The sequence below is a fragment of the Marmota marmota genome, unplaced genomic scaffold, assembly GCF_001458135.2.
Source record: "Marmota marmota marmota unplaced genomic scaffold, marMar, whole genome shotgun sequence".
Taxonomy (NCBI): Eukaryota; Metazoa; Chordata; class Mammalia; order Rodentia; family Sciuridae; genus Marmota; species Marmota marmota.
In genome coordinates this window covers 9,709,203-9,725,561 of record NW_025999853.1, presented here as the reverse complement: position 1 = coordinate 9,725,561, position 16,359 = coordinate 9,709,203, and the positions used below count along the sequence as shown (strand labels likewise).

General features: G+C 35.4%; 1 protein-coding gene across 4 annotated transcripts in view; it reads right to left on the bottom strand.

Annotated features, from left to right (window-relative positions):
* Window positions 1-13,050: 13,050 nt before the first annotated feature.
* The window catches only part of Washc3 (WASH complex subunit 3), a 39,343-nt gene continuing 36,034 nt past the window's right edge, over window positions 13,051-16,359 (bottom strand). For 3 of the 4 annotated variants that reach the window (XM_048803059.1, XM_015482852.2, XM_015482851.2), the window contains one exon: window positions 13,051-13,292. In XM_048803059.1, coding sequence (XP_048659016.1) covers window positions 13,208-13,292 — 85 coding nt within the window. In that variant the 3' untranslated portion in view covers window positions 13,051-13,207. Of the gene's footprint in view, window positions 13,293-15,265; window positions 15,285-16,359 lie in introns of those variants that run through there. The other variant, XM_048803055.1, reaches the window with a different exon arrangement.

Genomic DNA, 16,359 nt, shown 5'->3' with positions numbered 1-16,359 from the left:
GGAAGCTAACTAAAAAGACTTAACTCAAACCTCTGGAGTTGAAAAGTGCCCTGGATGTGGCTGGGATTAGGAGCAGATTAGACATTACAAGAAGAAAAGATCAGTAGACTTGAAAGCACAATAGAGACTATCCAAAATGAACCACAAAGACTAAACACACTGGGGGGAAAGACGAACAGAACATCATTGAGCTGTAGGCAACATCAAGCAACCTAAGGTGTGTGTAATTGGAGTCCCAGCGGGTGAGGAGAGGCAGGTGAGGACGGAAAAAATATTTAAAGATATAATGGCCCCAAATTTCTCCATTTGATCAATTTGTAGCATGGTTTGAAAAGACCCAGAAGTTCTTTTTCATTAGAAAGCACTACCTCTGAGGTCATTTCACCTGGAATGCCCCAACTGCTTCTTCACCTTCACTGGTCTGAAACACACTTTAAGACCACAGCCTACACAAGACATTCCCAGACCCTTCCAAGTGATTTCATCCTTCGCTCAACAGTGAATACTTTTTGGATCATCAGTTATTTGAGAGTTAAGTCACGCAGTGACTGGTGAAAGTTCCTGCAAAGTTGTTTCTCTTCTTTTTAATTTTTATGCAAATGTTTCCATGTTTATGTCCTTCCTCCACCCAAATTTTGGATTCTCTCTCCTTTCCCTTCAAAGCATACCTCCTCTACAGAATTGCCCCGTTTCCTGTTCAGATTTCTATTATCTTTTGAAAAATAAGCTTCATGACTAAAAACCTCCCATGATCCTTCTACACTCTTGAGTTCTGTTGTTTTATCCTTTCCCCCTTCACAAATAATTCTCTGAAAAGATTTTTCGATTTTTTTTCATATCCTATGTATATCTATGTATATCTCAACAATGCACTGCTGCATGGAAGCCATCATCCCCCCCACCCCCCAAAATTGTTCTCATCAAAGTTACCAGTGACTTATTTGCTGCCCATGTCCAATGGAGTCTTTTAGCTTTAATCTTTATTTATTCCACAAAACACTTGGAGCATCTGCTATACCTGGAGCTGGGAATATGATGGTAAGAAATACAAAGTCCCTCCCAGAGCAAAAGTCTAGCAGGAAAGTCAAGCAATTAAGCAACAAGGTTTCACCTGGTATTTGTTGATGGTGGCTACTCCCTCCCATGTGAACTTCTATGTGATGTTGGCATCTGTGTTACCATCTTCCTGGGTTGTCTTCTCCTTCTGATTCTGATCATGTTTTAACAGCCTTCATTTGAGCTGTTTTTCTTTCACCTGTCCCATGGTTTCCCCCACTGTTTCCTTCCTTGGCCTTCTTCCCAATTTATATCTCAAATTTTCTTCATGTTCTCATTTATGTTAATCGTTTCATCTATCTACTATAAACTGATACTTCCAAATCTCTATCTCAAGTCCATGTTATTTCCCTGAATTGCAGACTTGCTTTACCTCCTAGAGATTCACCTGGATGTCCATAAATGCTCCAAAGTAAACAAGGCTCCATTACATTATTATTATACCTACCCATGTTCCCCTATGAGCTCTTGGATTTAGTAAATGATACCATAGTCTTAAATCTTGGCACATTCTTGATTTCTTTTTCATTTAAACCTCATTTCCAATTGCTCACCAAATCTCATTCATTTGTTTGTACACATTTTTCAGGAGGGTCTCTATCCTCTCTACCCCTATAACTGGTGCTTTGATTCAGACTTAGTCATTTCTCTTTTGGGTCTATTAGTCATATTCTTCTGCTTTTGGTCTTGGTTTTCATTTTTTAAAAATTCAATCAGTTCTATACAGCAAAACGTGGCCTTTCTGAAATAATATCCAATTACTTTGCTTCCATGCTTAATATCTTTTGCGAGTTCACCATAGAATTTCAGATAAAAAACTCATGTTCTCCTTTGTGGCCCACAATGCCCAGCTAACAGCCTAGTTTCTCACCTCATTCTGAATTACCCATTTCCCCATGGCATCTCATATATCATGGTATTTGCAAATATTGCTCCTTCTGCTGAATCTTGCCCCTTCCTCCTAATGTCTCTTCAGGTCATTCTTAAGGACTCAAATCAGACATTGCCATATCTATCAGCTTCCCTTACATTGCCCTTCCCCAAGCTGATTAGATGCCCCTCCTGTTACATCCATAAAATTTTCCACAAATATTATTTGTGAAGTATTTACCTTGATTTTAAAATATTATCTGTTTATGTTTACTAGTTTGTGAATGCCTCCCCACCCTCGCTAATCATCATCTGATGTACTATGTATTTCACATGTTCATCTTTATCTCCCAACAAGCCTATAAACTATGTGGTGATAGCAACCAGAACTGCATAATACTGGCATAAAACCAAACCCAAAGGAATAGAATGGAAACCCCAGAAATAAGTTCAGATATTTAAAGGCAACTGGTATCTGACAAAGACACCAAGAACACACATTGAGAGGAGGACAGCTTCTTCAATAAATGGTTTTAGGAAAACTGGACATCCATTTGCAGAATAAAACTAGACCCCTATCTCTCACCAGTTTAACAACAACAAAAACAACAACAGAAAAACGGATTAATGTCTTTAAGGACTTAAAATGGATTAAGGACTTCAAGGACTTAAGTGGAAGAACAGAAACTATGAAACTAATGGAAGTAAATGGGAGGTGAAGGAATGGGGGGAACTTCAGGACATTGGTCTGGGTACAGATTTTGGGGAGATTAGACCTGAAAAGTACAGTCAGGTAAAGCAAAAGTAGACAAATGGGACCACTTAAACTAAGAAGCTCTGTCCCACCGTCACCACCACAATGACAACAAAACAATCAACAGAGTGAAGACATAACTTGCTGAATGGGAGAAAGTATTTGCTAACTATCTGTCTGACAGAGGATTAATATTCACAATACATAAAGAACTCAAACAACCCCCAACAGGAAACAAACAACAAAACAAACAACTAAGAAATGGGCAACTGATCTAAATAGACGCTTCTCAAAAGAAGACATACATATGGCCAAGAGTATGAAAAATGTCCAACATCATTATCCATCAGGAAAATGTTACTCTAAACCACCAAATGGCTTGATCTGGAATACCCTACAAAGGCTCCTGTGTTAAAGGCTTGGTTCCCAAAACAACAATGTTCAGAGGTGGGGATGTGGGCAAGTGATTGGATCATGAGGGTTAAAGCCTAATCAATGGATTAATCATTGGAATAATCAATAGATTAATCCATTGATAGATTCATAGTTTAAGTGGACTTTTGGGAGGGGATAGAAACTGTAAGAGGTTAGAGCTAGTTGAAAGGTGTGGGTCTCTGGTGGCCTGCCCTTGAGGACTCTATTTTGTCCCCAGCCTTTTGTTCTCTCTCTCTCTCTCACACACACACACACACACACACACACATGCACATCTGCTTCCCAGATGCCATGAGGTGAACATCTTACCTCCCAGCACACCCTTCCACCATGATGTTCTGCCTCACCTCAGACTCAGAGAAACGAAGCCAGCCAACCATGGACAGAAACCTTTGAAATGGTAAGCCAAAATAAGTTTTTCTCCTCTAGATTACTTTTTTCAGGAGTTTTGTCACAGAGATGAAAAGCTGACTAATAAAACCACAGTAAGATGATATCTTACCTCATTTAGAAAGGGTATTATTAAGGAGAAAAAAGATAACAAATGCTGGCAAAGATGTGGAAAAATGGGAACTTTTGAATGCCATTATTGGTAGGAATGTAAATTAGTATAACCATTATGGAAAATAGTATGGAGATTCCTTAAAAAACCCAAACTAGAAATATCATAATATCCAGCAATCCCACTACTGGGTATGTAGCCAAAGGAAAGGAAAATCAGTATGTCAAGGAGATATCTGCACTCCCATGTTAATTGCAGCATTGTTCACTGCAGCCAAGATTTGTAGCAAACCTAAATTTCTACCAATGAATGAACAGATTAATATAGTATATAAACACAATGGGATATCACTCAGCCATTTAAAAAATAATAAAATCATGCTGTTTGTGGCAACACAGATGGAACTGTAGGATATTATGTTAAGTGAAATAAACCAGGAACAGAAAAACAAATACTGCATGTTCTCATTTTTGGAAGCTAAAAAAGCTGATTACATAGAAGGAGAGAGAGGATTAGTGGATATGAGAGTCTAGGGAAAATAAGGGAGAGAGATAATAGAAAGACATTGGTTAATAAGTACAAAATTACAGTTAGACAAGAGAGGCATAAGTCCAAACATACTGTAGCACAATAGAGGGATTACCGTTACTGACAATTTATTATATATTTAAAAATAGCTAGAAGGGAAGCTTTTCAATGTTCTCACTTCATCTCAAATAAATAATAAATGCTTGAGGTGATGCAAATTCTGATTATCCTGATTTTATCATTATGCATTATATACATGTATCAAAATATCCTATGCTTCACTTTTATGCACTGATCAAAAAGACAGAACATAAGCTACACAAAGGAGAAGACTTTTGCCCATTTTGCAATATCCTTGACACTCAAAACAGTTACTTGGCATATAGTAAGTACTCAGCAGTAATTTCTTATATATAAAAAAATAAATCTTTGCCCTGGTTACTTAGAGCAGTACCTAGCGCGTGTATGAATCATTAAACTCTACTGCAACCTCATTTGTTTATCTGTCCCCCTCCATGATTATAACTCCTCCAGGTGACTGACTGCATTTTATTTATCTCAGTATCTTTAGTACCTAGAAAAATTTGTGGCATATTCTCCATTCAATAAATGAATCTTCCCACCACTATTGCAAAAGTTTCTCAGGGCAGAAGTAACACCTGATAGCACCCAGAACAGTGCCTTCCATATAAAAGATATTCACTGAATATGTGTTTATTGCAAGTTGACCATCAATCACAAATAAAAGACCCAATTAAAAAAAGCATAATACCAGGATGTATAAATGGTACTATAAATTCACAAAAGACATTTTCTTAAACTTGACCTTTAGGGTCTTACCATTTTGAGTTAATAATTAAGTGTTCACACTATTAAAAAGGAAATCTAGGGGCTGGGGTTGTGATTCAGTGGCAGAGTACTCACCTAGCATGTGTGAGGCACTAGGTTCAATCCTCAGCACCACATAAAAATAAATAAAATGAAGGTATTCTGTCCATCTACCAATTTTTAAAAAAGTTTTTTAAAAAGAAATCTATGGGAGAAATATGATAAATCAGATTTGCTTCATAAACTATTTTCTTTATCTGGATAATGCAAATATCTGTTAATTCACTAGGGGTTGCAAAATGGTGATATTTTATTTCTAAATTTTCCTGTAAGCTAGAATATTTCTATGAAGACAAACTTTCCTTCACCAATTATTTGATTACCCCAAGATACAGTTTTTGTGGAAAAGGCAAGTAAATTCTTGTTTGTTGTTATTTCAAAATAACAAGCTAGTTCACTTCCATCCTTCATAGAAAATAAATTTTAACTAATTTCATTTTTTGTAATGTTTTAATGCTCTAAATTCATTTGGATATAAAACACTGTTATGATTTAGATATGGTGTCCCCCAAAAGCTCACATGTAAGACAATGCAAGATGGTTAAAGGAGAAATGATTGGGTTGTAAGAGTCTTAACCCAATTAGCGAATTAAACCCCTAATAGGGATTAACTGAATGGTAACTGAAGTGGTAGGGTATAGTTGGAGGAGGTGAGAATTAGGGCATGGCTTTGGCATATATATTTGTATCTGAAGAGTGGAGTCTCTACTTCCTGTTTACTGTGATGTGAGCTGCTTCCATCTGCCACCCTATCCTGCTGTGATGTTCAATCTCACTTTGAGCCCTGGCCTTCTAAGGACTAAGACCTCTGAAACCGTTAGCCCTCAAATAAACTTTTTCTGCTCTATAGTTGTTTGGGTCAGATCCTTTAGTCACAGCAGTGAAAAAATTGACTAAGGGCTTGCGATGTGGCTCAAGTGGTAGCGTGCTCACCTGGCACGCATGAGGCACTGGGTTTGACCCTCAGCACCACATAAAAGAAAATAAAGATATTGTTTCCACCTAAAACTAAAAAAAAAAATATTTTTTTTAAAAACTGACTAAAACAAATACTTAGCTCATATTTTCTCTATTTTGCGTGGTTTTTTTTTTTTTTTTTTTTTTGGTACCAGGGATTGAACCCAGTGATACTTACTTAACCACATTTCCAGTCCTTTTTATTTTTTGATACAGGGTCTTGCTAAATTGGTTAGGGACTTGCTAAATGGCTGAGGCTGGCCTTGAACTTGCAATCCACCTGCCCCAGCCTTCTGAGTCACTGGGATTACAGGTGTGCATTACTGCATCTGGCTCTTTTGGTATCTTAAATGTGTTACTCCAGTAGCTTTTTTAAAAAAATATTTTATTTATTTTTGCACTACAATTCTTTTTTTTTTGGTTTTATTTTATTTTATTTTTTTAATTGGTTGTTCAAAACATTACAAAACTCTTGACATATCATATTTCATACATTCAAGTGGGTTATGAACTCCCATTTTTATCCCAAATACAGATTGCAGAATCACATCGGTTACACATCCACATTTTTACACAATGCCATATTAGTAACTGTTGTATTCTACTACCTTTCCTTTCCTATCCTCTACTATCCCCCCTCCCCTCCCCTCCCATCTTCTCTCTCTACCCCGTCTACTGTAATTCATTTCTCTCCTTGTTTTTTTCCCATTCCTCTCACAACCTCTTATATGTAATTTTATGCACCATTATATCATAATTTATGATATCTGATTATATAAGGTATGTTGACACCAAATTCACATCTTCGTACATGTATTTTGTATAGAGATGAGGGTCTCCTTTCACAATCCATGCTATTCCCTTTCTCCCTCTCCAGTAGCTTTTAATATAAGCTATTGCATCAAAAAATTTGTTGAAGCTGTGTACAGTAGTGCATGCTTACAATTCCAGCAGCTTGGGAGGTTGATGCAGAAGGACCATAAATTCAAGGCCAAACTGGGCAATCTCAATCTCAACAAGAAAAAAGTTTGATGATAATCTAATCCTATTTCATTTAGAAGTAACTTGGTCTGTTTTTACCTTGATGCCCAAAAAACATTTTTTTTCCCTTTTCCTAATGTCTAATAGGTTTAGAAAAATGTGTCTTAGTATTAACTGCTCTGGGTTACATGGTGTGTCTTTTCAATAAGTAATTTCAATATGTAATCTTTTATTTTAGAAAAGTTTTTTTGAATCATGCTTTATAGTGTTTTGTTGCACTGTTGGCTTTTTTTCTTCATGAACTCCTATTACTATATGTAGGATATTCTTTGACATATAAATATATATAAGTAGGTTGCTAGATGGATAGTTTGTGTACATATATAAATGCTTTTTCAAATCCTCCACATCCTTGCCAGTACTTTGAATGTTCCACCTTTTAGATTTTAGCTACTCTATTTGGTGTACAATAGTAACTTGTTCCAGTTGCAATTTGCATTTTCTTAATGAGAAATATTAAGCATTTGTCATTTGTGTACCTTCTTTGGCGAGATATCTATTTAAATCTTTTGTGTATTTTTTTTTGTTGAGTTTGAGGGTTTTTAATCCTAGAGATCAGTCCTTTATCAGATATATTTGCAAATATTTTTTCCTAGTCTATGTCTTGTTTTTTCATTCTCTTGTGTCTTCCAAAGTGTTACAACTTGTTTTTGTGTTACAATTTATCAACTTGGTTTTTATGGATCTTGTTTTTGGTATTGGATTTAAAAAATCTTTGCCCAACTTAAGGTCACATACATTCTCCCCTGCCCTCGACTTTATAGTTTTAGGTTTCACATTTAGGTTTATGATACATTTTCAGTTAATTTTGCATAAGAGTCAATATATGGATATACAATTGTTCCATCACCATTTGTTGAAATGATTCCCCCCCCCCAGAGTGACTTTGCATGTTTATTGAAAATTAGTACCATATATGTGTTGGCATGCTTCTGGGCTTTATATTATGCTCTATTCATCTATTTGTCCGTCTGTAAATCAATATCACACTTTGTGGAATTCTGTAGCTTTATGATAACTCTTAAAATCATTATTTGTAGTCATCAAACTTTGTTCATTTTAAAAGTGTTTTGGCTATTTCTTTACACTTGCATATGAATTTTATAGTGTCAATTTCTATAAAATCTATGGTTTTCTTGTAATTCCTTTTTCTGTTCTTGGTTAATGCTGGTCTTATAGCATGTCTTAGGAAGGAGTTTCCTAATCTTTTAGTTTCCTGGAAGAGTTTATGTAAAATTGGCATCACTTCTTTCTTAAATGTTTGGTAGGATTCACTACTGAAGCCATGTGGGTGTCCAGTTTTCCCTATGGCAACATGTTTAACTATATATTAAATTTCTTTTACAAATAAAAATTATTCAGATTATTTTATATATACATATGCTTTTACAGTTTGTGTCTTTCAAGAAATTTTGTAATCTTTTTTTATTGGTTTTTATAGAACTACTGTGACTATACTGGCCATTTTAAGTGTCTTCACCATACACCCAGGTAAGAGGTAACTATGGTTCATGATGAATGAGTTAATTAATTTGTGGTAACAAGAACATAATATATATGTATATCAAATCATCTTGTTATTCTCCTTAAATATATACAATTTATTGTATAATATACATAAATATATACAAACTATTAAAATACAATAAAAGAATACAATATATGTTTCCAGGTTTCTCCAGATTTTCTAAGGTTTGAAGCTAGAATGAGCATACAATAAAATATAAATTGGTATAGTTAAGAGGCCCCTGTGAAAATACAGAATTAGCTTTACTTGATTGCCACATGGTTACATATTTCAAAGCGAATGAAAAATTAAGAGATCCACACTAAAATGTCCTTAAGAAGTGTATGAAAACTTCACTGCAGATTAATAAGATTACTGAAATCTTAAGTACTTTGCTTTTGTATGGATAACTAAAAGCACTGATAATGTAAAATATTTCTGTGAAGTTAAGCAATTTGTTCATATAAACAAATCTTTTTTTCCCCCTTTCCTTTCTTGGGAGAATTATTCAAACTCTCCAGGGCCTCAAGTTATTCAGACTAGATATTTGCTAAGATTTCTTCTAGACTTAAATATACTTTTATTCCAATTCTTAGAAATTACTTCAAAATTAAGTTTTTAATCTCAACTAATTCTGAAGAGTTTTATATCAATTTGAAGATAAGTATACACAATTGTCTAGTAAATAATTTGTAGCTACTATAAAGTGATTTTTTAGAAGTATTTGATATCTGCCCATCTAAAGTAATATTGTTTGGGGAAAGACGAAATGGAATCACAAATAAAATCTTTATACTTCATGTTTCAAAGGACAATAAATGTTTTAAGATTTTTAACCAAGTCAGTGTGACATTTGCTTTATTATCAGTCCTTTCACTTATTAATCTTACCAACAAAAAATTTAAAAGTTAATTTTTTGAAAGACAACTTGGCATTGTTGCAATAGCTATTAAAATACAGGATTAACTTGTGGGAATTTCCAAGTCCTTGATGGAGGAATGTTAGAACAGGTAGTTAGGCAGACATGAGCAAAACGGGTAGAGAAAGGAAATTCAGGCTGTTCCAGGCAACACCCAACTGGCCAAAGAACTGTCTTCTTGAGGTTGGTCAGACAGCTCCCTGCCATTGTGGAGAAAATGGGTACAGTCTATGTTGCAAAAATTTCTAACATGACAAAATCAGTGTGCAAGCACACTAAACCACGCAGGAAAGTGTAGTAACCGCCTCAGATAAACAATTCAGAGTGGGAGAATCCCCAGCAGGACATAAAAGCCCACAATGTAGAATACACAGGCCATATCCTCTCTTGGAAGCAGTCTGCTCCATATACCTCAGAGTATTAATTCCATTTCATTAAGTAAATCCATCATGCTTTTCTAACAGATAAATCAATAAATAAACTGTTGGAATGTAAGTTCTTCATGAACCCTAGATATCAAGATTGTTTTTGTGAAGAACATACATGATCAGAAAAAAAGCATTTTACTGACCATTATATTGTCTGGACACTCTTTAAGAGCACATGGACACAATCAAGAGCCAGGCTCTAGTTCAGATATAAAAGTTTCACAGAAAAACTCTATGGGATATGTGTAATAGGAAACATTTAAAAATTCTATTATAACAGAATATAAAGATATAGATTTAGTTATTGTTTATCCTCTGCTCATTTTTTGGAAGATTTTAAAAACTAAAATTTTTAATGAAGAAGTTCTGGAAATCCTGTGTGTGGCTTATCATCCAATTTGTCTTTATATCCAAGAAGAAACTATATATTTTAAATAAACAGAAGCTTGGGTCAATCTAATATTTTGGAGGAAGACTGTCTATATCTGCGGCTTCTGGTGATACCCTGAAATACATCCCTGGGTCTCTCCTGGAGTTCAACCACAGATGTAATAGAGAGTCGTACTCAATCTTTTGGGTTTCATCTTTTGGTGGAGCAACCCATCTCAAGTGAAAGCCTCATTCTTCAGTCTCCAATTCAGTGTCCTTTTTAATGCCACAGAAGACCCCAAGGCCTATGAGCAAGGAGATCCCACAAGTGTAAGGCGTAATACCCCCTAGTAATAGTCCCAGGCTAGTGCACAAATGCTCCACCCTCCAGTCTTCAGATGGGCAATTCTGGGAAGCATTATACTCATTTGTAAGGAGTGCTAGTACTGAAATCAAATCTCAAGTACTCACAATGACTATCTCAGTAATATATCCTTGTATTGGATTTTCTTCCCTCTTTCATTCTGGTTGCTCTCATTTCTACTTCCTGGGGTTACTTCAAGTATCTATCTCAGAGTATGCTTTAGGTATGAGAAGTGACTCTGGAAAGAAAATCCATTAGGATGGTATTCTGGACTAGATCATTTACTCCTATTTCTAGGTTAAGAAGGATGGTAATTGCCCCCCGTGTGCATCATAATTCCTGTGAATCTCATCTATGGTGGAATAGGGTGAGAAGTAATGGAGTAACTGGTAGTTCTGTCACTAGAACAGCATGGGGGCAAAGGATTATGGAACTCACTAGCATTTGTTAACTGCCTTGGATATTTTGAGAAGAGAAATTGACAGGCCCAGATTGGCCAATCATCAACCTTGAGCATATTGTGGAAGCCAAAAGGCCTCCTGTCCAGGAAAATCAGACCCAGAGTGTAAAAATGGTAAAGGAGAGGAGAGGTACAACCTCAACAAGTTTACTTTGCTAAGCCAGGGCCCTGATAGCAAAGGGGTGTGACTGAGACATGGGATGAGAAAAGCTGGGCTTCAGAGGCCTGAATCCCTGGTTTCCTCTAAGCCCACTACACCATCCAAAGAGCTCTTTCTTTCACAATCAAGGAAAGGAGCCTCCCCTTACCTGGAGACCACTCAGAGTGTTACCTGAAGCTGGTGACTTATAAGAGAACTCTCATCCCTAAGACCCAACTCTACTCTCTGGCATTATTTCAAGAAGATTAAATGATATCGGGTTTCATCTGAGAGGGAAAATATATTTATTGAGCTGGGAAGAAATAGGTTCTGTACTGAAAGGATTTCAGGAACTGGCTGGTTAAGTACTGCTAGTAAGCTAGATAACATGTGAGAATAGATCTTTGAGTTTACTGGATCAGAGAGACAGAATGTAAGGTTGGATAAAGGAGACCTTATTGGCCAAAGTAACCATTCTCTGGGACAAGAAGAACTCAACTCTTTAGGTCTCTTTACCAGGCAACCAACTTTGTCCAGCAGAGTTTCTGGCACAGACCAAGAGAAATCTAAAGTGGGTGGTGAAGGAAGGAGATGATGATATTAGTTTTGGTCTGGATTGAGGTGCAGCAACAAGGACTGCAGCTAATCTTCCTGTGTAGTCTTTTAGGAAGGCTATAGCTGGCCATCATCTAGAAGTCTCGGTGACAGAGTAGACTTAACATGGAACGGTCAAAAAGTGGACAGCAGCAAACACCTCTTTTGGTCCACATTATTTCTTTTCTGCTTCTAGTAGCAGCCATAGTTTCCCTGGATAGTTCTAAGTAAGCTCAGGTTTGTCCTTCTTGTCAGTGAAATGCCAATGTAAGCATGAGCATCTTGATCTGCTTGCTATTCCAAGTCCTGCTTCAATATTGGGAGATACTGTTTCCCCCCCAAAAAACAGCACAGCCCAGAAGTGTAGGGGAAGTTAATGCCCCTGGCAGCAACTCTCAACTATAATGGGTAATGAAAACTGCTAACTAAATGTCTGCAGTTCTATCAGGTGGACAATATTGGGAAGCAGTCTATAAGCTTCTTAGGAGGTCTTAGAGCACTCAAGACCAAAATAGTAACCTTGATAATACAATACATCTTCATATTGGTTTTTTCCTTCTTCTCCATGTTCTCTTATTTATGCTTCCTGAGATCACCTCACAAATGACCTACAGACATCCAAATCTTTTCTCTGACTCTACTTTCAGGTGCCCTAAACTAGGTTGAGAACCACTAACCAAATGCATTTATGTCTCTTCATCTAAGTATTTTGGGGATTTTCTAGATATTAAACAAAAAAATATTTGTTTATGAAGAATTTTTTTGCAAGGCGAGGTGAGAGCATTTTCATTTTGTGCAAATGAAGTTTTCCGGTTTAGGCAATAAAGAAGCTGATGACAATGATGCTTGCTTACTCTGAACCACATTATAACTACCTTCAATATTTCTACTTGAAAATAAATAAAAACATCTCACTTTCATACTCATATGAACTATTGACCAAGGGGTAATGTGCATACTAATAAATACTATCAATAAGTTCCAGATCCATAATAGATATGACATATAAGTTTCAAGTTGTCACAATTTCATTCCAATATTATCTTCTATCAGAAATTTCTTTAACAATTTTTAGAATAAAAATGTATATAACTTTCCATGCTAAAATATTCACATTAACTTCATTCTATAATACTCACTGCATTCCTGGAATAGCTTACCTTCATTTTAAAACACTAGTTGCAATTTAGGTCATTCTATTTTTGATTTCAGAACCCTTATTTTGGTAACAAGACATACTTGCAGGTTATAAATGCTTTATTTTTTTTTAACATGAAGAAGCTTGGTGGTAAATATGTGGCTATTTGATGTTTTCTATGATGAAGAGAGTCAGACTCTCTCATAGAATGTAAACGTACCCTTACACATGTATATGTAATTTTTATCAAAATTCAGCTTAGTCACTGAAAGAAGACTCGCTATCTGAACTTTCTTCTACAGTCCTTTCACTTTCACCATCAGGCACTGGAGCATCTGGCCTTCTGAAAGAGAAGAAGGAAAACAATTTTTAAAGGTTTTTTCCAATTGAAGAGAAGCACTTACAAACTGTAAATTAGGTTCATCTTAGTCTACGGAGGCTAATAAATCTGCCAACTCTGTGTCCTTAAATGAGGGAGCCTCCTGCACTATAACAGCATGATTCTCTCTGGCTTCTGCGCTCCATGGGGATTAAGTGCTATTCCTGTAAGGCCACGGCTCTATTTTCTCTTGCCAGCCCTTACATAGTGTGCTACTTCAGCAGTTTCTGCTTCTCATTACCATGGAGACCCAACTATAGACAGAGATGTGATCTGTAGAAGCTGGCATGACCAATGCTAAATCCCTGCCACCTCAAGTGTACATGAGGCACAGAGAAAGGAAAGCTAGAAGTGGAGAGGAAAGGAAAGTCTTCATGTTCAGGAAAGTTGCAGGGAGAAACTTAGAAGAGAGTTCAAGAAAGGCCATGAAGAAATGTAGGCAGTATGGAAATTTTATGGGGAAGAAAAGTGCCTGGTCAAATGAGGTTCTTAATATTTGTTGGATATTTTCACTTACAAGTTGTAACTCTAGAGAATGAACATAAAAAGTGTTAGTGGGTAAAAAATACCATTTCACAGATTCCCTGGGCAGACAGAATGGTTAAACTAACTTTGTAGGGGTGTGCTATAAGAAACCAAAGTGAAACTTTATTGTTGCTATTAAAGCAGTCATTTAGATACACCCCACTAGTGTTTGTGCCAACAAATCATTTAATCAATGCAGTAGCACTATTGTTCTTTTCATTCTTATCAAGAAAGTAAATTAAGCAAGAGCAGTATTCTTTTGGGAAAATTAAGATAAAAAGGAAGAATAATATAACTACTATGCCTTAATAATGAAAATCACCAGACTATTTCTGCCTCAGGCTCCTTAATTCTTACTAAAGACTTAGGACACTCAATAAATAGAAACTAATAGTAGTAAAATAAGGAAACGTATTGTCTACCAGTTAACTTTTAGTTATCAAAAAAATGGCTTACATAAATTGATATGTTTGGCATGCTAATTAACAGAAGGAAATGGCACTGTTCTCTACCTTCAAATATAAACTCTACTGAAAAATTTTAGGTTATACCTGTAAGGCAACCACATATACCAAATACAGTAACACTTTTAAAACTGATAAAACATTTCCAGGTTTTGACTGATGCTCCATCTGCTAAAATACTAACACAGGACCATTATCTCCATCACTCTTCACAAAAGCAACAAACAACTTTATTAGCAGTGGGCATGAGTATTGGGCACACTTTTCCACGTAAATCAGTCTTTATTATGTGGTTGATTTCTTTCATCTCCACTATGTTAGAGGAAAAAATACTAGAGGGAATTACTTCAAAACTGCATCAAGATTATATTAGTATCTATGACAACTCAAATGAATAAAATAATATATGTAACTCCTTAAAACAGATGCTATTTAAAGGTAAAAGTACAAGGGAGTAAAATTTTAAATTTATTGTGTGTGTAATCATTTACAGATACATTTGATACTGTACTGCATACTAGAGTTAAGAACACAGACTCACTTTTGGGTCAGACTGTCTTGTGTTCAAATCCCAGTCTTGCGACTTACTTGTTGAGCAACTTTGACACAATATCTTTATTTTACATTTATGTGGTGCTGAGGATCAAACCCAGTGCCTCGTGCATGCTACGCAAGCACTCTACCACTGAGCCACAACCCCAGCCCAATATTGTTCTTTTTGACTGGCTTATTTTATTTAGCATTGTGTCCTAAAGGTTCATCCTTATTTTAACACGTGTCAGAATTTCCTTCAAGGCTAAATATTTCATTATCATGTGTATGCCAATTTGTTCATCCACTCATCTGTCAGTGGACACTTCCACCTTTTGGCAACTGTGAATAATTCTGCTATGAACATGGGTGCATAGGTATTTCTATGAGAACTTACTTGTGATCTTTATCCAGAGATCTTGCTTTTGATCTTTACCTAGAGGTAGAATTGCTAGAAGATATAGTAATTCTGGTTTTAATTTTTTGAGAAATCACTATACTGTTTTTGGTCTTTGAATGTGGCTTCTTTCACCAAGCATAATATCTTCAAAGTTCACAAATGTTGTAGGACCTATCAGTATTTCATTGTTAAGTACATTTAGTAGTGTTAATAGCAGCTGCATTATTTTATAGTCCCATGAACAGTGAGTGAGGATTCCAGTTTCTTCATATCCTCACCAACACTTGTTACTTACTGTCTGCCCTCATTCATTTAAAAATAAATACAATGCTATTTTGACTTGGAATCACTAGAAGAACACAAAGTGTACACTACTTCTCTTAGGGTACAAAAAAGAGAAAAACTTCAAGAAACCACAAAATCAAATGAGGCGTTACACAGGAAAACATTTTATAAGTTACAAAGTCTTAGACAATGTGAATAAAACTCACAGCAATGCCATCGGTTTTAGCCTAGATATCCATATTTTCAGGGGAAACAGAAATTTAGCTCTTTATATTATGAACTGTTGTATTCTTAACTTGATTCTATGCAATATGTATCTTTCATCTTGTTGTTCGTGGAGAAGTTTTAAGACCAGTTTGAAAAGATTACTACTTTAAACTACTAGCCTAAAATTCAACAATTATTAATCCAAACCCAAAGGAAACACATTTCACTACTGAAATCTAGAAATTAGAACTTTATAATAGTTTCTTACTATTTTAAATATATAAATGAATACTAAAGAAGAGTGTATCAGCAATATAGAGAAAAATATATAAAGTCACAAGTACATTCATGATGCATCCTGGATATTTTTAAAAATTCTCCATCTTTAAAATTACATAAAAACACTGCCTTGGTGTTAACATTTGAACAAGTGTATTTTTATATAATCTAAAGCATCAAGATTATCAATAAATTTTTAATAAAACCAAAAATTTTTTTTTAAGTTTTATATAAAATGAAATTTATTGACAATATATTTGTTAAAACATTATTATAGAATGTACATTTTTATACTAATTTTCATTCAATTTGATAATTTTCTTTTCTTTTTTTTTTTTTT